The sequence below is a fragment of the Pygocentrus nattereri genome, chromosome 6, assembly GCF_015220715.1.
Source record: "Pygocentrus nattereri isolate fPygNat1 chromosome 6, fPygNat1.pri, whole genome shotgun sequence".
Classification (NCBI taxonomy): Eukaryota; Metazoa; Chordata; class Actinopteri; order Characiformes; family Serrasalmidae; genus Pygocentrus; species Pygocentrus nattereri.
Genome location: NC_051216.1, coordinates 27,171,882 through 27,193,107, shown reverse-complemented (window position 1 = coordinate 27,193,107; position 21,226 = coordinate 27,171,882). Strand labels below are relative to the sequence as shown.

The following is a 21,226-nucleotide window of genomic DNA, read 5'->3' as shown; positions in this document are numbered from 1 at the left end:
GAGACGATGACTACGGCCTCACAACCTTTTAGTGTAACAGTTTATCGCTGCAGATTATAAACATATCAGGAAACCAGCTGCAGTACCTATAAATGCAAATGAGTCAGTTCATCTCCAAATTTTGGAGAGACTACTAGGCTAGGCCTTATGAATAATTAAAGATAAACAAGTAAATAACACAACACAATGTTCACAGGATTGTTTGTGTTTAAGCCACTTTTTTTGCTTTTACATTTGAAACTTTGAATTCATTTTGTGAATTCATTTCGTTTTGTCTCTGAAGACAATACATTCCACAACCCTACACTTTTAACTACAACCCCAATTCCAATGAAGTTGGGACGTTGTGTAAAACATAAATAAAAACAGAATACAATGATTTGCAAATCCTTTTCAATCTATATTCAGTTGAACACACTACAAAGACAAGATATTAAATGTTCAAATGGATAAACTTTATTGTTTTTTGCAAATATTCTCTCATTTTGAATTTGATGTCTGCAACACGTTCCAAAGAAGTTGGGACAGGGGTATATTTGTGTTACATAACCTTTCCTTTTAACAACTCAATAAGTGTTTGGGAACTGAGGACACTAATTGTTGAAGCTTTGTAGGTGGAATTCTTTCCCATTCTTGCTTGATGTACAACTTCAGTTGCTCAACATTCCGGGGTCTCCGCTGTCGTATTTTGCGCTTCATAATGTGGCACACATTTTCAATGGGAGACAGGTCTGGACTGCAGGCAGGCCAGTCTAGTACCCGCACTCTTTTACTGCGAAGCCATGCTGTTGTAACACGTGCAGAATGTGGCTTGGCATTGTCTTGCTGAAATAAGCAGGACGTCCCTGAAAAAGATGTTGCTGGGATGGCAGCATATGTTGCTCCAAAACCTGTATGTACCTTTCAGCATTAATGGTGCCTTCACAGATGTGCAAGTTACCCATGCCATGGGCACTAACACACCCCCAGACCATCAGAGATGCTGGCTTTTGAACTTTGCGCTGATAACAATCCGGACAGTCCTTTTCCTCTTTGGCCCAGAGGACACGACGTCCATGATTTCCAAAAACAATTTGAAATGTGGACTCATCAGACCACAGGACACTTTTCCACTTTGCGTCAGTCCATCTCAGATGAGCTCCGGCCCAGAGAAGCTGGCGGCGTTTCTGGGTGTTGTTGATATCTGGCTTTCGATTTGCATGGCAGAGTTTTAACTTGCACTTGTAGATGGAGCAACGAACTGACAGTGGTTTTCTGAAGTGTTCCTGAGCCCATGTGGGTTTTTAATGCAGCGCTGCCTGAGGGATTGAAGGTCACGGGCATTCAGTGTTGGTTTTCTGCCTTGCCGCTTACTTGCAGAGATTTCTCCAGATTCTCTGAATCTTTTGTTGATATTATGGACTGTAGATGATGAAACCCCTAAATTCCTTGCAATTGCACGTTGAGAAATGTTGTTCTTAAACTGTTGGACTATTTGCTCACGCAGTTGTTCACAAAGTGGTGAACCTCGCCCCGTCCTTGCTTGTGAACAACTGAGCCTTTCAGGGATGCTCCCTTTATACCCAATCATGACACTCAAATGTTTCCAATTAACCTGTTCACCTGTGGAATGTTCCAAACAGGTGTTTTTTGAGCATTCCTCAACTTTCCCTGTTTTTGTTGCCCCTGTGCCAACTTCTTTGGAACATGTTGCAGGCATCAAATTCAAAATGAATGAATATTTGCCAAAAACAAAGTTTATCTGTTTGAACATTAAATATCTTGTCTTTGTAGTGTATTCAGCTGAATATAGTTTGAAAAGGATTTGCAAATAATCATATTCTGTTTTTATATATGCTTTACACAACATCCCAACTTCATTGGAATTGGGGTTGTATAAAAGATGACTGACCAAAGGTTGTTCTATGCACTGGCGTTCTACAAATGCTGCCTACTGCTCCTGTGGTCATCACTCCATTGGTTTCCTGCTTTGTAATAAACTAGAAGTATATCTGGGGCAATATTGTTTATGCACTTACAAGCTTACAAATTATCAAAGCTCAGCAAGTCATACTTTTCTTGAATTTCACAGTGATGCCATCTCATCCATTACTTTCAAAGCCTGTTTGCATAATGACTATAAGTTTAGTTGCTGACTGAGAAACTTGACCCCAGACAGTCACAATAAAACATAGGCAATAAAATCATGGGCAAGTCATATTAATTGGACATGGACAAATCATATTCACTGAAAACAGTTTGTAATGTTGGTAAGCATTATATTTTTTAATTGGGATTGAGTATAACTCAGATTGTTTAACTTATTAGTTTAACTACTTCCTTAATTTCCTTTTGATCAACACATATTTAAAATTCTTTGTGTTCCTTTTGTCTTATTGTGAAGCACAACAAAACAGTTTTTGTGTGATTTAAAATGAGGCAGTTATTTTTAAGCCACTGACCATTTTTCTGTATAAGATTTCTGCTGCTTTCTGTTGAGTCTTTGCTGACATAAATGACCATTTGACACTCTGCACCTTTACAATTTTGAGGTTAATCATTTATATACAAGCAAAAAAGCAGTGAGCCTAGGATTGAATGGTGGAAACAGAGGCTTGTGCACTGCATTTCAGGAGCTCAAGGGGAGTGGCATGCAAAGCTGTGCCTGCATTAAATTTGTTGTTTATATTGTTGTTAGTTGTGTTTATGTTGGCGGTGTTTTATTGTGTTCTGCTGTGGCTGTGGGTTATTTAGTGTAGGTTTTCCTTGAGTAGAGAAATGGTATTCCCTGGGTCTTCTTAGCCAAAGTCACAATACGACTAGATGACAACTTCCAGAGCTACGTTGCAGCACATGAATTCTTGTGTTGTGGCCTTTGAAGCATGATCAAACAAAAAGACTAGAGAGACAAGCAACAATTACACTGAAGACTTTTTCCATTATTCTGCAAAACTTTTATTGAACAAAAGTATTTTAATTCTCACCACTGTCCTCAGTACAGTACAGTACCATAATGCTGGATCTAAACAATTCATATACGCACCTTTTCTTTTTTCATAATATATTTATATATATATGTACATACAGTGGAAAAAGGAATTAAATAACTGCTCAATAACATTCAGACATTTTATCTTTTTTTTTAAAAAAAGCTGAGAAACCCCTTGATCAACACTTTTATTGGTAAACAGACAGATATGGAAAAAGAGAACAAATAATTTCATGTGTTATTACTCTTAGTGTTGACAATCAGCTAGCTGTGAGTGTTATTGGGAGAAGAGAATGTGTGTGTTGTGTGTTTGAGTTGATAAGGAGCTCTAAGACACTCATCATAGCAGGACTGGAGATGGGTGGCACATTTGGTTGTAGAGAGACACACATTCAAACTCCTGGATGGGCTACAGAAATGCCCCTCCTCTTCTTCAATCCGTCATTGGCCGAGGCAGGTACCCCTTTAATTGAGTACCCTGAACCTGAAGAAACCCTGAAGAGTGACTTGACTCCGCGGTAAACAGTTGATGAGCTGAGTACAGTAAGAACTTAGAAACCAAGTTTCATCGCCTGTGCTGAATAAGACAGGCCGGTAGTTGGCTTCAGCAGTGGAATTCAGCATTGGAACCAGCTTCAAGGCTGAAACAGTCTCATGATGATGAGAGTGAACAGTTTATCTAATGTCAGAACTGAAAGAGCCTCGTCTGTTTAGCTTTCAGTGTCCAGTGACACTGAGGTGGCCACAGTTGGGGGTACATGCAGAGAAGCTGAGGTGGCCTGTAGACTGGCCTTTTGAGTGGAGACAATTTGGGCTGTATTCCATTCTGCACTTCATAAACTACCCCTAAAACAATGCGCATGAGGATGAAGTGCTACATGATTTATGTGCGAAGCTAAATCAGGAGCAATTCATCACATATAACCACAAAAACATATAACCCTTTACTACAGCTGGCCCAAAGTGCTTCTGGCAAAGAGATTTTTATTAACGCATAAAGGGAAACAGTCAAAGCTGGAGTCAAATGGGATGGAGCCATGGACTAACACTGTTTCACCAGATGTAGTAAGAGCAGAGGAGCTGTCAGCCAAAGGCATAGAGAGTACGAACAATGGTCACTTAGTGAAGGCGACATCAGACCATTTTTTTTATTACTACGACCTCCACAGAGGTCGGAATTCACTCTGTAAAAAAGGATATCTAACAGCCATTTGGATATTCCAACTTAAGAGCATCAAGCTACTACTTGCCAGTCCAGCTAGGAAGGATGTGGCCTTGAACCAAAATCTCCTCTTTGCTCGCAAAGAGGACCCTGCTCTCCAGCCCCAAGGCTTTACTAAAGTCCAAGAAGACAGGCAGAGGGGACAAGTGAGGAGAGCAAAGGTAAGGGGAGGGAAGGCAAGAAAGACAGAGTGAGGTGCGAAGACAGGCAGAGTTCAGTTTAGGCGAGAGGTTTCACAAGGTAGAGTTTGTCTCCCTGCTCACTGGTGAAGATTGGGGCTTTTTTGTAGTGCTCTACCAACTCTTCCATAGTGTTGAAGCGCCGCTGACCAATGCAGTAGACTCCATCCTGCAGCTGTACCTTGAAGTGCTTATTCTTACCCACTGCCTTCAGAGACACAGAGAAATCACTGGGCTGAAAAGAGAAAGAGAGAGAGAGAATGTGAGTGTGTTTAATGAACAATATTTAGATAAAAGAAGTGGGCTGCATTTGCAAGGCTCCACCACTAGATGGCATCAGTAACCAAATGTTATATTATCATCTGCGGATGTGTGGTTCTGTTGGGCCGACATTAGATTTGTCAGTGTACAATCAATGTTTGCATAACATTTAATGCATGTTCACAAAGCACATGCAAAGTGCTCTGATGTGAAATGCTCCATTACAGAGAAAAATTCCTGAAAATTGTTCACAGTTGTGCTGATAGGAACTAGACGTCTAAACAGTTAAATGCCTCTAAAAGCTCCTTCACAAAAAGTTCTCATATGAAGTGCTTATGAAAGCTGTGTGATGCCAGAGATGTTGTTATAAAGATTACAGTTTAGAGACAGTAAAAATGACTGTTTTACAATTGCTGTTTATTGCTGAGGTTAACATATTGGAAAATAATATTACATGAAATGTGGCCTGTGGAAAAAGAAAAAAAAATACAGCACATTCAATATTTTTTCCAACATGTTAAACTTAGCAAATAAACAGAAATGGAGTAAAAAGTGAGTAAAATGCCATATTTACAATTTTTCTCTGTAAAAAACACACAACTGAACATGCAGAAGATCATAACACAGCATAAACAGTTCCCAAATAACTTTCCCCCCCATATTAACCAGTAATTTACCATTATCAGAATAGGGGAAGTTTCTCTATGATGAACTAAATTTTAGTCAAAACATATGAATGACTTTGCTTAGACTTCATGCATTAAATTATGAAGAAATTCTGCAAAATTGGTGGAATTTCCCAATAAACAGCAAAGCCCCTTTCTTACCGATGACTCGCTGTCTCTTATAAGGAAGTCTCCCTCCACTCCCCGCTCATTGAGCACACACTCCGCCTGGTGCCGTGTCACATTGCCATAGTACCAATCCTTGCCAGCAAACTTGCCTGTGCGTGAGGGCCCCATGTGGCCAATGTGTGGAGACCTGGGCCCTGAGGAAGGGCCTCTGGCAGCTGGCCCATCACTGAGGACCACCACATAGTTCTTGGGCACCAGGCCCACTACTCCCCTGCTGTTCTTACACCTCCACCACTCTGGGTCGTTCTCTGGCTTCTCCACCACCTCCATGGTTTCGCCCTTCTCAAAGTTCAGCTCCTCGTCAGTCACTGAGCTGAAGGGGTACAGAGTCTGGACCAAGTGAAGGACTGAGCCCCCCACACCTCCCTGCCTCCCGTTAGCCACTGCCGCTGCCTGCCCCACCCTCAGAGAGCGGACACCCCCAAACGAGTCTGTGAAATTTCCATCCACATCCCCATACCCCACCTCCTCTCGGACATAGTTGGACGGGAACCAGCCAACTTGGCCAGCGTGGCTGCCCCTCCACCAGCCGTCGCTGCACTTCTCCATGACCACCACCCGGTCTCCTTTGGCCAGGCTGAGCTCGTCATCTCGTTCAGCGGTGTAAGAGAATTTTACCACCGCAGGAATGTTTAGGTCATAGATCCGCTCTGCTCCTCCCACTCCACCTCCTCCTGCACTTCCATTGGAAGGGTACTCCGCATCTGTGCTGGGTGTGGGAGAGGCATCCCGAGCACTCGTCTTCCTTTTTGTTTTGCCGAGGCCTGAAAAAAGTGTAAATATGGGCAATTGACAGCTCATTGAAACAAGCAAAGAAATTATGAAGTGTGTATTCTAAAGTTTCTATAGCACATTTGTGTTTGTAAATAGAAGTGGAGATATTATTATTATTAAAATTTGATGGAAAGTTGCTGTTCTACATGCAATTTATGAGTGTCACACTTGTCATTTCATGGCAATACTGGAAAGCTCACTCTGACTCTAGCCAGATGTAAATCAACTGCTCAAATTAATACATACTTCATTACATTATTACATTTGAAAAAACAAAAGTAATAGATTGTAAGCTCAGCTAGTGAAATGGAGCTACGATACTGCAGCTCATCAGACCATCTAGCTGTGGCATGCGAAGGCCTTTACCAATAATTCATTACACACAGTTAATTAACACACTTAGAGCTCAATTAATCAAAAAGCTTTTTATTTACACGTCATACAACTGAGGCTCCATAATACAACAATGAGCTCATGGCAGATGTCCTGATATTAATAATTTGTTCCTACTACAGTTCCAGGGACATAACAGTTTTGGCCAGGCATTCTGTAAGTGCTGCAGCCAAAAGATGATGGTTGTTCAGGTGAACTTGTGAAGAACTCTGATATAGATTTCACAGAAACTTCAGACTGCACCAGAGGTCCAGTGAAGTGACAAAGTACTTTTATACAGGGCAAGAGTGAGTGAGTAATGTGTAGAGCTAGCGAGGACAACAGAACTCCCTCTAAACCATCATCTTTAAGCTGCAGTCACACTAGACATTTGGGTCATTCCATACCAACTTACCTAGCCCTCCCAGCTCATGTCATGGATTTCCTTGAGGAAAAAAACCTCCCATGAAAACCTCTATTAAATTCATGGGGCCTTGCAAATCCAATAGCTCTACTGCAAGTACTTTTTAGTTAGGAATTTTTGAAGTTCAGCCCTTTTAATCAATTTTTGTGATTTTTTTGTAAATGCACTGAGCCTCACCAATTTCTTATATTTTGCTGGATCAGTTAAAATTTCTACTGAACATCCAAGAAACCCCAAAGAAAACAACACTGCAACATGCATTTATGTACATTATGTTTCTGAATGTTTCACAGTAATTAAATGATAAAAATAAACATTTTTACCCAAACAAAAAATCTTCAATTTTCAAAAATTCATATGTCCACTACTTTTTTTCTTGCAACCACATTTTGATTATGTGCAGTATTATTACAGTTCTATCACATCTAGAAGTTACTTTGTCTGGCATAAAAAAGGTGTTAATATTTCTTGCAGATATCTAAAGAATTTAAAGATGTTACATTTGTTGTTCATCATTTACTAAATCATTGAAAATAGCCAATTTTCTGTACTTTTCACAGGCTGTAACACTACATTCAGTGGTTTTATTTCATAGGTAGAAATTTATATTATGTTGACCTCAAGGTTTTCTATCTCTGTGTGATACCTATTGATCCTGTGTTTCTTTGGGTTCCAGCAATTTGCAGGTTACAGCTTGTAAAAGCCTGATTTGTTGCTAGTGTTGCTAATGTCATCTCACTCTGTGCATGTGTAGACAATTAGCTATACCCTGGAAAATTCAGTCTTGTGCTATTGGTAGAAGACTTCATACATCGGCCACACCTCTCACTGTCAGATGTACTCATACCTAACAAACTAACCCAAGTATAACAACAGATTGCACTATGACCATTACACTGGTCCTTGACAATAAGAACAAGAACAACAAAAAAGAAGCCTTTGTGACCGTTTCACAGGGGTCGTCAAACAGGCACCTTCCTTCAACAGTGTCTCATGGAATTAAGCCCACGACATCTCCAGAAGATTCAAAACTGGTGTCTGGTGTCTCAGACCCAACCCTCCTCCATACTTACGATGGGTTAGGACAAATGTCAGTATCAGTGACAATAACAGGTACACCTCAAGATATGCCCAAGCATTACTGAGACACTGTGTTTGAATGCCAGTCCACCTGGGCTTTTCAGCTATACTGAAGAGCACATGTTCTGGTGGTGGCTCCAAGTATGCCATCTTCAGTCATACTTGTTGGGCCCTATTTGTTTGGTAAGTATGAAATTCTTCAGCTTGGTTCAGGTAGTAAGTTAGCTGACTCAATAACTAAACACCAATTTGAACATAATTATACCAGAGTTGCAAGAATATAGGTCTCCACACTGAGTTGCAGAGGAAGTGGAGTGACTGGTGTCACAATTAGTTTACTGTCATGTGTATTCACAAGACAGAGCATTCCAAAAGTGAAATTCTTACACTTCAGCAGCATGATCATACTAGAAAATAATCAATATAAATAGAAGTACGATAGGAGAGAGAGGTATTGCACATTAGATGTGACTGGCAGTACAGAAGAAGGTGGGTGGCAGTAATAACACTGCACTGCGAATATAAACTATGTGCAGAATAATACGATGCAAGAGTAACTCACTGTCAATATAGCCCACCTGCCATGAATTGTGAAAACACAAGGGTGGATATATTAATGCAGTCTCCTATCGACTGTATTATGCAGTCTATCTTTCAAATGTTTATTTACAGCTGAGGGCGAGAGGGGGGAAATATTAAAAGACTGGTGCTTTGGCACGACTTAATTCAACATTTCTTTCCAGTGCTGCTATATGAATCCTATATAGGTCAACCCTGCAAAAGCTGTAGCGGTACCGGTCAAGGATGTATATTTTCCAAAACTCAATAGCAAGTTTTGCTTATAAAAATGATTTTGCTCTGGAAGTCTGTAATACAGAACAGCTCATCATGGCACATTCCATTTAAAGGAATATAATATCACTAAAAAAAACCAAAAATCTAACAAATGCTAGTGTGGCCATCTTTTTTCTCTTGCATATTAAATAGGGAAACGTATTTAAATGCATTGGTTTTCATGACATCACAAAAACAACAAAATCAAAACAGCCTGTTTTTGCAGTATAATTTCGACTGGGGAGTAAATGGTACATTTTGAACTTTGAGAATGTTTACATATTATTTTAAATTTGGTTTTCCATTATATGGCCACTTCAACAAAAGCTTAACACACCAAAAAATCCCCGCAATGCACACATCGTCTTTTTCTCTCTCCTGTTCTCCCTGTCTCTCTCTACCACCCCCACCTTTTCACACACACACACACACACACACACACACACACACACACCCCCACACACCCCCCCCCCCCCCCCACACACACACACACACACACACACACACACACACCCACATCAATCAGATCTATGGTAGAGCATGTAAATAATTTGAAAAACACATCACTGTGGTATGAATACATCTCCTGAGTCTATTTAAATCCCTGTAAATGGGACAGATACATTGCTCTGCACTAAGTAGGACACATTCTCTTATCTCAGAGTCTTGACAGGCAGCGGCACAAAAGCCATCTTCAACATTTTCAGGTAATATTAAAAGAGATCTGTTTCTGCACTTTCTGCTGTCCCCTCTACTTGAACCAAAAGAAAAATGTGTGTGTGTGTGTGTGTGTGTGTGTGTGTGTGTGTGTGTGTGTGTGTGTGTGTGTGTGTGTGTGTGTGTGTGTGTGTGTGTGTGTGCACGCTTGCTGAGCTTACAGTGGATGCATGGTATGTGTACTGAGGCCTGGAGAATGAGCCAAGGTCTGCAAACTCCTCAAAGACTTCAACCCCCGCCTCCTCTAAACCAGGCAAGTGCACAGGGCCTCCCAGGCAGCTGGGGCAGCCTAGCAACATCGCCTTTTTAAACAGCAGTCGGCAGAGACAGGAGGTAGAAGAGAGCATGTCAAGGGTTTATTTTGACAAGACCTGACAGGAGAGAGTAGTCTATTTGGCAGGCAGTGACCCATACTATAATAAATGTGAGGACACAAGGGAACATTTGATGTCTGTCACAACTCTCCAAGAGGCCATCACACAACCTGAAAGGCTTTTTACACGCATACACAGGATATTAGGTGAAAAAAAGAAAGATATTTTCATGCCACTCCAGCCCACACTCCTGGGCACTTAATCGCTGAAGTGCATTCGGTGGTCAGTTTCTACTGAATGGGTCAGCCGAAAGTACACGATTCCTCACAGTAAGCATTAACCTGTAGAGTCCAGTTCTAATAGCTTCCTCATGCATTCATTAACCCTGACACAATCCACAATGACTGGTATTGTTTTATTGCAGTCTTAGAGGTACGCGACCAGATAAGGATGGGATATGGGAAATTGAGTCCAAACTGTTTTTTTTTTTTTTTTTTTTTTTAAAGACTTAAGGCCTAAAAGGTAATCTGATCAGACTGCAGGTGGTGGGGTAGAAGTATTAGGCATATTAAGCTTATTTTCATGCTAATCTTTTGTCATATGCACATTGGACATGGACAAAACAGGTACCTCCTCTCTATGGGAAATGAGCTAAAATGAGAGCATCGCTCCCCTGAATAAATTAAATAAAAAACAAAAACAAAAAACAAAACAAAACAAAAAAAAACACTGTGCTGTAATAATCTGACTGATCTGCAGTGGTGGACAGTAACTAATTAATTGTAATTAGTTACTGTACTTAAATAGTTTTTCCATGTATCTGTACTTTACTGAAGTTTTAACATTTTGGGCAACTTTTTATTTTCACTCCACTACATTTCAAATATCTTACTTTTTACTCGACTACATTATGTGAAATCTGTCGTTCGTTTTTAGGCTTGTGTGTGTATAAAAATGTAACATGTCAAAACGATAGAAGTGCAAAGCAAGAACACCAATCAGGGTACAGTGCGCACTTAGCTTTGAGCTTGTTTTGACCTGTTGGAGATACCGACCCAGAGCAAGCACACGGTTCAACATCAGGACAGCAGCGTAAAACTTTGGAAGTGTCTATTTCAACATAAATGATGGAACTAACCTAACTTTGTGTAAATAGACCACAATATAGAAATATATACACATATGCAGTTGTGACTCATGTAATTTTTCTGAATTCATACAAACATCACTTAATTTTATAGTAAATTTGTTTTGGCTAGTTTATGTTTGTGAACAGATGCCTGCAAATGCAATATAGTAAAGGAAAACACATGCGTTTAAAGTTTTAAACTTGTAACTAAGTTGCATTAAGTTAATTAAGCTTTTACTACTTTTACTTTCAATACTTAAGTACAATAGAAGGCAAATACTTTTGTACTTTTACAAAAGGTCTAAAGGGAGGAACTTCTACTTTTACTGGAGTAATATTTTACCTTGGGTATCTCCACTTTAACTCAAGTACATGATTTGTGTACTGCAGTGGCAGACGATCCATTATCACAGACTTTTTGATCTGACAGCTCACTGCAGAACACAACATGACTCTGTTCTCTCCCTGACTACCTAAGATCATGTTTGCATGTGTATGTTACTGTGTGACACATTGTTTAGCTGTTTAACTTTTAAATAATATTAATTTCTGATTCTGCATGGAATAATTAGTATGACTGCCCAAGGAATGTATCACAGTAAAGAACATTAAAACCATTAAATTAGCAAGTTTAATTAATGATTGTAATGTGCACTATATGGAGATAAATTAACCTGTGACTACAAGATTTACTCTCTCTAAAGGTTTACACTTATGTTTTAGTGTTGGTCAGAATTAGCCCAGCTGGAAAATTTAACCCCTTAGATATGAAACTGATATATATGTCAATGTGAGAGTGGACGTCTAGATCTGCTGATAGGTCATTAGTGTTTAAGGTTCATAGAACAATGTGCAGTATGTGTAGTAAGTTGTTACAAAGAGGAGGAGGTAAAAAAGAACAGAGCTACCAGGGTAAACAGTAATAGTAATCATGGCTGACACTGTCTAAAGCTTGGTGCAGGTCTGCCAGGTCTTGCTTTTAAGCTGTAAGAGCTATGCTAATGTTCAGAAACTCAGGATAAAAACAGAAGCTGGCTTTATTGATCCAACTCAGTCATGACATATGGCAGCAAGGAACCTTCAGAGGGAGGGCTTGGCCTAGCGTAAACAGAAAGCAGTTTACAGTTCAAACAAAGTAGCAGTCAAACTTTTCCTCTGCTGGTGATCTGAGGATATGTTTCTCTGGGAGCTGTGTGCACTTCTGAGGCATCTGCTGACAGGGAATGAAGACACCAACATAAACAGAACAAAAGCTTTTGGGAAATCTTAAAATAGAATTGCATCCCACGAAGAGTGGTGAATACGTGAGCTGAACATCTGAGGAGGAGTTGGAAGAAGAAAAGACCTTGCGCGCAAGAATGTGTGTGCATGTGTGTAGCCTTTGACATGACAATATGAAACAGTTCCTCCAAGTTTCTTCTGAACAGTCCCATAGAGGCAGGAAGCTGTCAACTTGAGCAGAACAGAGGAGGAGAGCAGGGATACAGGGGTAAGCCTTGACTGACCAAAACTCCTTTATACAGAACACTTAACCACCATAATGCACGGTCCAAACATGTAGGGAAACAATCATGTCAGTACACAACACAGACACTTTCTTTTTGGATTACTATGCTTGTTGTCCCACATCCTATTGTAACTAAATCCCTTTAATCTGAAGCTTAACCACTGTCCTGACCCCAAGTCTAAGCCCAACTACAGCATGCTTTTGCTTTCATTTGTGAGAATGAAAGCCACAGTTTCTTTCAAAAATCCTATTTTTGAATGATACTGCCTTGATCGATACTGCCACCGATACTGACTTTATCAAAGGCATCACAATGCATATTCAATGCTGTTTCTTAGTCATGGTCATTATAAATTTATAACAATTCAATTTTATAAACCTTCCAGAAGAACATGATTAAAAATACGCACAGTGCCAAAAAGAATGCTGGCATATGTCCATCTCAACTATAGTACATTAATCATAACAGATATACAACCCCAATCCCAATGAAGTTGGGACGTTGTGTAAAACATAAATAAAATCAGAATACGATGATTTGAAAATCTTTTTCAACCTATATTCAATTGAATACACTACAAAGACAAGATATTTAATGTTCAAATGGATAAACTTTATTGTATTTTGCAAATATTCACTCATTTTGAATTTGATGCCTGCAACACGTTCCAAAGAAGTTGGGACAGGGGCAACAAAAACTGGGAAAGTTGAGGAATGCTCAAAAAACACCTGACACAGGTGAGCAGATTAATTGACAAAGGTGAACAGGTTAATTGGAAACAGGTGAGTGTCATGATTGGGTATAAAGGGAGCATCCCTGAAAGGCTCGGTCGTTCACAAGCAAGGACGGGGCGAGGTTCACCACTTTGTGAATAACTGCGTGAGCAAATAGTCCAACAGTTTATGAACAATGTTTCTCAACATGCAACTGCAAGGAATTTAGGGATTTCATCATTTACAGTCCATAATATCATCAAAAGATTCAGAGAATCTGGAGAAATATCTGCAAGTAAGCAGCAAGGCAGAAAACCAGCATTGAATGCCTGTGACCTTTGACCCCTCAGGTGGTGCTGCATTAAAAACTGACATCATTCTGTAACGGATATTACCACATGGGCTCAGGAACACTTCAGAAAACCACTGTCAGTGAACACAGTTCATCGCTCCACCTACAAGTGCAAGTTAAAACTCTGCCATGCAAAGCGAAAGCCATATATCAACAAATATATCACCCAGAAACGCCGCCGGCTTCTCTGGGCCGGAGCTCATCTAAGATGGATTGACGCAAAGTGGAAAAAAGTGTCCTGTGGTCTGACGAGTACACATTTCAAATTGTTTTTGGAAATCATGGACGTCGTGTCCTCTGGGCCAAAGAGGAAAAGGACAGTCCGGATTGTTATCAGTGCAAAGTTCAAAAGCCAGCATCTCTGATGGTCTGGGGGTGTGTTAGTGCCCATGGCATGGGTAACTTGCACATCTGTGAAGGCACCATTAATGCTGAAAGGTACATACAGGTTTTGGAGCAACATATGCTGCCATCCAAACAACGTCTTTTTCAGGGATGTCCCTGCTTATTTCAGCGAGACAATACCAAGCCACATTCTGCACGTGTTACAACAGCAAGGCTTCATAGTAAAAGAGTGTGGGTACTAGACTCTCCTGTCTGCAGTCCAGACCTGTCTCCCATTGAAAATGTGTGGTGCATTATGAAGCACAAAATATGACAACAGAGACCCCGAACTGTTGAGCAACTGAAGTTGTACATCAAGCAAGAATGGGAAAGAATTCCACCTAAAAAGCTTCAACAATTAGTGTCCTCAGTTCCCAAACGCTTATTGAGTGTTGTTAAAAGGAAAGGTTATGTAACACAGTGGTAAACATGCCCCTGTCCCAACTTCTTTGGAACGTGTTGCAAATTATATTTTTTTATAATTATATAACCTATTGTATATAGGTTGAAAAGGATTTGCAAATCATCGTATTCTGTTTTTATTTGTTTTACACAACATGCCAACTTCATTGGAATTGGGGTTGTAGATATTAGATATTAGTACTAAATATTTATTATAACAGATTTTTTCTGTTATAACAATAGTTATAACAGATATTAGAACTAGTATTGAGAGCTGTTGCTTTCCTAACAAAAACTATCAAAGAAGGCCTTTGAAGATCAGGACTGTACATGTAAGACAATCCATGTATGAATGTGGAAAATCAAGGTAAAATAAGTGAAAAAACTTTCCAAAACTACATTTAAAGATTCTTAAAAGACAGAGACAGTGAGACTCTAAACAACCACAATTGACCTGGTAGACCAACAAAACTGTCATCATCAGAAAAACAGTACTTAGTTTTCAGTTAAGAGAGAGAAGAAAACCTTGCTTGCTTCAGACCTGAAAAACAAATCACAGGTATTTCTGTCCATCCTTCCATGGTGAGAAGACAACTCTGTCTGAAAGGATGTGTAGCCGTCAAAAAGCTGTTACTGAGAAAAGGAAGATAAGACGAAACCTTGCAGATGAAGAAGCTGCTGGTGTTCCCAGAATAATGGACTGGCCACCAGACATCATCAAAATCAGTGAATGCGTTTGGGATTACCTGGAATGTGAAGAGCAGAAAATATGACCAACCACTAAGATTAAACTAAGAAGTAAACAAGTTAAATATTTACCAATCTGACATCACATTTATTTGGTCAGGTTTCTGTGTAATTTTATGTTAAATATTTTTTCCTTTTTTTATGCGAAAAAGGAATAACTCGTGCTTAACGACCATTTTAACTGGAAAAGGTGGTTTCTGTCTATTGCACAGTACTGCATAGATAACTAAATAAACAATCACAATGATAGCAAGTTTCCTTAAAACTTTCTCATTTGCACTTCAAGGCAGGGGTCCACTGGGTACAAAGGGTTGAGTTGGCAGAAGAACTGTGCATGACCTCACCCTCTAGGACATCATACTGCTTTTACTTCTCCCTTTCCAGACCTTTACAATCACTGCTTCCTTCTCACACCATACCCATCCTTCTCAACAGCCATGTGTATGCATCCATGCATTCATCCAAACACAATACACAGTGTTGTGCCAGGACTGTTACATAAAGCACAGTACCAATACAATATCACAGCTCCCTCTTCATAGTAAGCAGAGGGCACAGTGAGCACAGTAGCAGGCTCTGCTTAAGCCCAGTGAGGCCAGGCTTTTATATCAACACCACAGCATCATTTAATGTTCATATAAAGATCGCACTGATCAGACTGGACAAGACTAGGCACCAGACAAATTCTTTGGAAGAAGAAAAAAAAAAAACACTTTAAATGCTCCTTGGCTGGAAAAGGGTGAAGCACATAGTTCTGCAAATTGACACTGAAAGCTCTGTCCTTGAGACTCGTTAAGATGCTACAAAAAGCCTGCTCAAAGGTTAGCAGCACTGTGAAAGAAAAAGGTTTGAGGCTCTAATGGAGCAGACTGCCGTAATAGCTATAGAGAAACAGACAGATCCAGACAAGTGTCTCTTATCAAACACAATCCTGTCAGACTGATGTGTCACCAAATGTCTAAAAAAAAAAAACCTTGTGAAATCCTTCTTACTGTTGTGCTGCTTAATTCAATCTAATTAGATTACTTCAATAAATGTATTATTACTGAACAAAATCACCAGATTTCCATATATGGTATATGTTTCTAGCATCTGCAGCACAGAAAACTTACTTCTTTTAACAGCACATGTCCATTCATTCACACTCTAACCAGAATGATGTTGGAGGCCGTTTCTGGTCTGACCACTCAAACACAGCAAGTGGGATTACGTAAAGCTTTCAGGGAGAGGGTACTGAGCATTAGCTCTGTGCAAGCAGTAGCTTCAAAAGAACAGTTGAAAGAGGAATTTAGTGTGCCGCCCGCCTCCTACCTACACAAGGGGCAAAAGCAGGGCAAACACACAAAACCGCCATTCTACTGGACTGGGTTAATTATGCATGCAAACCCACAGACACACAGTACACACGCATGCACCATCAAGACTGAAATAACCAGAAAAGAGTGATAAATGTGTATTTAGGAGATATAAGACCGAAAACATGACTGCACCGGCGATCGAGATCTATGAAAAGGGCATGTTCAAAATGTGGTACTGCTCAGTTTAAAACAGGCCAAAAGCCAAAACCAACAAGCATTAGGTCAATATTGTACTGGTAGGCTGGGGTCTGTAAACCTAAATCTATGTTCATGTACTTCCAGTTAAATACGAAACCAGAAAGAAACATGAACTGAAAAAGATGGTGTGTATGCATGTGCATGTGCATTCATGTGTGCATGTGTGTACATGCCTGAAGTACTAAGGTTAGATCCTCTGATCTTAGAAGATTGACAGGCTTTTGTACTGAAGTGTAAAATGGGAGGAGTATGCATGTAACCCTGACAACCACCAAGCAGACGTCCCCTCTGGGACATTATACACAACACACACTCAGAAAGTTAGATTTTATTCCAGAAGGTCATTCCAACACACTTGTCATTGAAAACTATGGAAAAATGCTGCTTTGGGACCTGCTTCCAGGAAAGTTTTCGTGGGACCCAAATCCTTGCCTTCATTTGTCTCAACTCTTCAGTCAGTTTTTTTAAACTCAATCACACCAAAATCTAAAATTATTCGATTGTCAAAAAACATAAAAACTCGCTCATAAGACACTACACTCAGTTGTTCTGTTAAAATCAGTACATCTACATTGTAATCCATTACTCACTATGCAAATTTTGTTCGGTTCTACTTCCATTAGTTCACTGGTCAAATACAGTGCCCAATTTGGCCAGTCTACATTCAGTTCAGTGCCCAGAATAGATTCAGTGTGCCAAGTGAATGCAGTTGCCGTGCTTTTGAAAACTAGTCATTACTTCAAACGCCTCAAACATGTTTGAAATTAAAGCCAAAATTAACTCACAGCACTAAGCCAAGCAGTTTTCAGAAGACTGGATTTCATAACAGATTTAATGTTTATATTTTAGAAAATACATGATGCTTATATTTTACTATTTTATACTTCTGCATTTCACAACCCATTAACAATAATAAAAACGAGCAGAGACTGCATGTATTATTTTTTTATCCCTTAGCTTGGTGTAAATCTTCATTCCATAATCCATGCCTATTTAGTAAATATCTTGACTCGTGCTAAACCCATTGTAATCCTGGTTGTCTGAGATGAGGGAAGTCATGGTACTTACAGTAATTTGTATATTTTTTCTATCCAAACTCAGGCCTACAATTCATTAAAATCCATTAATACACCAAAAGACACATCCACCAACAGCATAGTTCTGGGTACAGCTCATAGAACAAAAAACATATGACTGAAGCAGTTTAAAAGATTCATCTTCAAAGAGAAGTATTTTTAGATTGTAGAACATACTTTCACTATTACCCCTGTATTGCCAGCATTTCTCTTTTTTTACATTCTTCCATTTCAGCAAATCATTAACACTGGAGTCCATGCTGATGCCTATCCTCTACACTATAATGTGCTGAAAGTATGCAGGATGGGTTCAGCTCTCAGGAAATATAAATGAGCTGGAACACTGAGATGGGAAAAATGTCTACTGCTCTGAGAACAGGATATAGGTAAACTGGAAAAAGTCTTACAAAATATGATCACTACATCATTATTACTTTAACAGACAAACCAATTTATGCTCATGCAAATCTGGTAATCATACAATGATACAGTGTGTATAAAATCAAATTTTTGAATAATGAAGCTTGATGATGTTTGATGATCTGGGCAGAACTATAAAATTTTACTGGATGAGCTACGACGCAGAACCAGGCATGTTAAGAGTTATCAGCCATGCACACTCAAATTTGTTGTTGTCAAAGATGAAGACACAGCAGCACATATATACATATAAACACACATTATATATATATATATATATATATATATATACATACACATACACACACACACAAACACACACACACACACACATACACAGAGTTTAAAAGCTTGTCACTTACCAAGGGTATCCTTCAAGTTCTTCACCAGTGAAGCTTTTTTCAGGCTATTCTTGCGCTCTACATAGTTGGATGGGACGTAGCCTGTGCGGTTGGAGGCATTGCGCACTCTCCACCATGTCTTGGAGTCATCCAGGAGCCATAGGCGCTCATTTTTCCGGATGTCAAGTTCCTGGTCCTGCTGAGCGGTGTAGTCCCACTTGGCTACAACAATCACCTCCTCCGTCATCTTTCATCGAGTCCCTCTGTAGCCAAAGACAAGAAAAGAGGAGAGAGAGGGGGAAATGATAAGGAGAAAGAAAAAGGCTTAGTGTGAAAGAAAGAAAGTGATATATTTAACAGCAAAACTTTTGTCCCTATGGCAAAAGTACAACACAGTGTCGGAGAACAAACCTGAAGGCTTTAAACTCTCAGAGCTAAAGTGAAAAGATGATGTGCTAGAAAATGACAACATAAAAAATAACTACAGCATCACACTTTGAACTCCTAAACATCTTTCAGATCTGTCTCTCCATGTCGACTGTCTATCTCTGCCTCTCTGATACACATAGACAGAGCTTACCTGACTATATGGCTGCGTTAAATAGAGCATATGTAATCATGTCTGCCCCTTTGTCTGAAGCTAAGTAATGGTTTGTGCAGAGGCCCACCGCACAGTTGCAGAACAAGGCCCATATATCTCTATGGCTATTTCATGCTACAGTTATTACAGTCTTCTTCTTTGAATTTTATTATGCGCTTTCTTCACCTCCCAGCCTCCACTGATAGCTGGACAATCCATCATTATTTTAAATTGCTTGGCTATTCCGTACACCATTCAATTATGCCTTCGGTCTCTTTGTGTTTATTTTTGCATGCTTATTTACAGTAGTGTAAAAAAAATTAATAAAAGTTCAGAGATGACAGTCAGGCAAGTTACTCCCTTCCGCCTCTCTACAGCCACCTTGAAAAAGGACATTATAACAGTGATGTATTTAAACAAAGGCAGGAACTCTATACTATTAAGTCAGCCTGACTATAATAAAAATTCTCATGCATGCTCCTGAAGGCCTATGCTGCTTTCACTACTAGTTCTATAACTAAAGTCCACACCAGATTCTGTCATTTTTTCCCCAATCTGATTGAGTTGGTTTTACATTGCAGCCACTGAAGGGCACGAGGTGAAACACGTGAATGTTCTTTGTGTTTTCCGATTGGTCAAAAATTTGTCTGTTCCTTTCAAATTTGCTTCTATTAAAATGACCTATTCTTTACTTTCAATAAACTACAGTTTAAAGTCCAGATCTATCCCTCACGTATTTTTATGACAAAATATAATCTCATACCGGTTATGTTGAATGAAAATAAAAATGTTTAATATCTACACATATTGAAATAAGAAGAATAAAAATGAACCTTACTTGATCTTATTCTTTATCCTTGATTGGTTTACTTACGGACCAGTTTGAATTCAACCAATCTATGTTCAACCAACCAATCTATCTATAATGGTCTGCCATTATTAGCAGTAGCTCGTGCTGCAAGAACAATACAAGTGTCTGTCAAGAGTCAAAAACAGGCAGATTATGCTGACAGTACAGCACTGATGTCGTGCTTGAAGAAGGGAAAAGCATGCTTTTGTGTTGCTCTGGAATCCTCTTGTTTGGTGGAAACAAAACCAGCCATAAACTAAACCAGTTCACTTGAGGTGCTTTCACACCTACTTTGTTTGGTGCAGAGCCATCAAACTTTTTCTTTACTTCAGTCCATTTTGACAGGTATGAACACCCCACCCTGACTCAGGTCCACACCAAAGAACTGAACAGTGTTCCAGCAAAAAATAAAATAAAATATAATAAAATAAATAAATGGGTCATCGTCCAGGTAAAGTCTAGTTCAGTTCACTGCTTTGGGAATGCATTTTTATTTGTTTAGGTAATTCAAGGGAATTCAACATGACAGCATGTGTTTTTCTTTTTACCTAGTTGCAAATCAGCAAGCTGCTGCTAATAACAGTAGACAAGCCAAACATAAATAACAGCAAAGTGTTTGATTTTGGGACATGCATCAGCGACCTGATAAGTTGCATTATAACTGACAAAATCATTTTGAAACTAATATCATTGAAGATCAACTATTGTTGCTTGGATTATGAAACACACGGTCATTAAAAGACTATTTTCATGCAATATTGGAGTTTTCTAGCTCAAATAATGGCAAATGTGGAAGAAACAGAGCATGTGTATACTTGTTAGTGTTTGACCCATTTCTGAATTCACCCACGTATACACAACGCTACAAAAACCCACACTCTGGTGTGGATTAGCAAAAAGACTGTGTGAAAACAGCCTTGGAAGTGGACTGAGACCTGTGGCTGTCAGTTGTTTGCTGCGGACCTGAGTACGGGTGGAGTGTTCACACATATAAAAGGATCTAACTAAAGAAAAGGTTTGATTGGTCTGGACCAAATACTGTAGGTGTGAAAGCATTCCAAGTTGCACAATTCATAGTGTTCATATCATTAATGTGAAAGTTGAGTTTTAACACAGTGAAATTTTTTAAAATTTGAGAATGAGTAGAGGTTTTCTACTATTTTAGAAAA

At 39.4% G+C, this 21,226-nt stretch overlaps 1 protein-coding gene across 1 annotated transcript in view; it reads right to left on the bottom strand.

The window, feature by feature from the left end:
• Nucleotides 1-2,910: 2,910 nt before the first annotated feature.
• The window catches only part of nck2a (NCK adaptor protein 2a), a 53,855-nt gene continuing 35,539 nt past the window's right edge, over nt 2,911-21,226 (bottom strand). The window contains exons 2-4 of the mRNA XM_017704672.2: nt 18,649-18,890; nt 5,458-6,248; nt 2,911-4,604 (exon numbers count right to left, since the gene is read on the bottom strand). Coding sequence (XP_017560161.1) covers nt 4,410-4,604; nt 5,458-6,248; nt 18,649-18,874 — 1,212 coding nt within the window. The 5' untranslated portion in view covers nt 18,875-18,890 and the 3' untranslated portion in view covers nt 2,911-4,409. The remainder of the gene's footprint in view (nt 4,605-5,457; nt 6,249-18,648; nt 18,891-21,226) is intronic.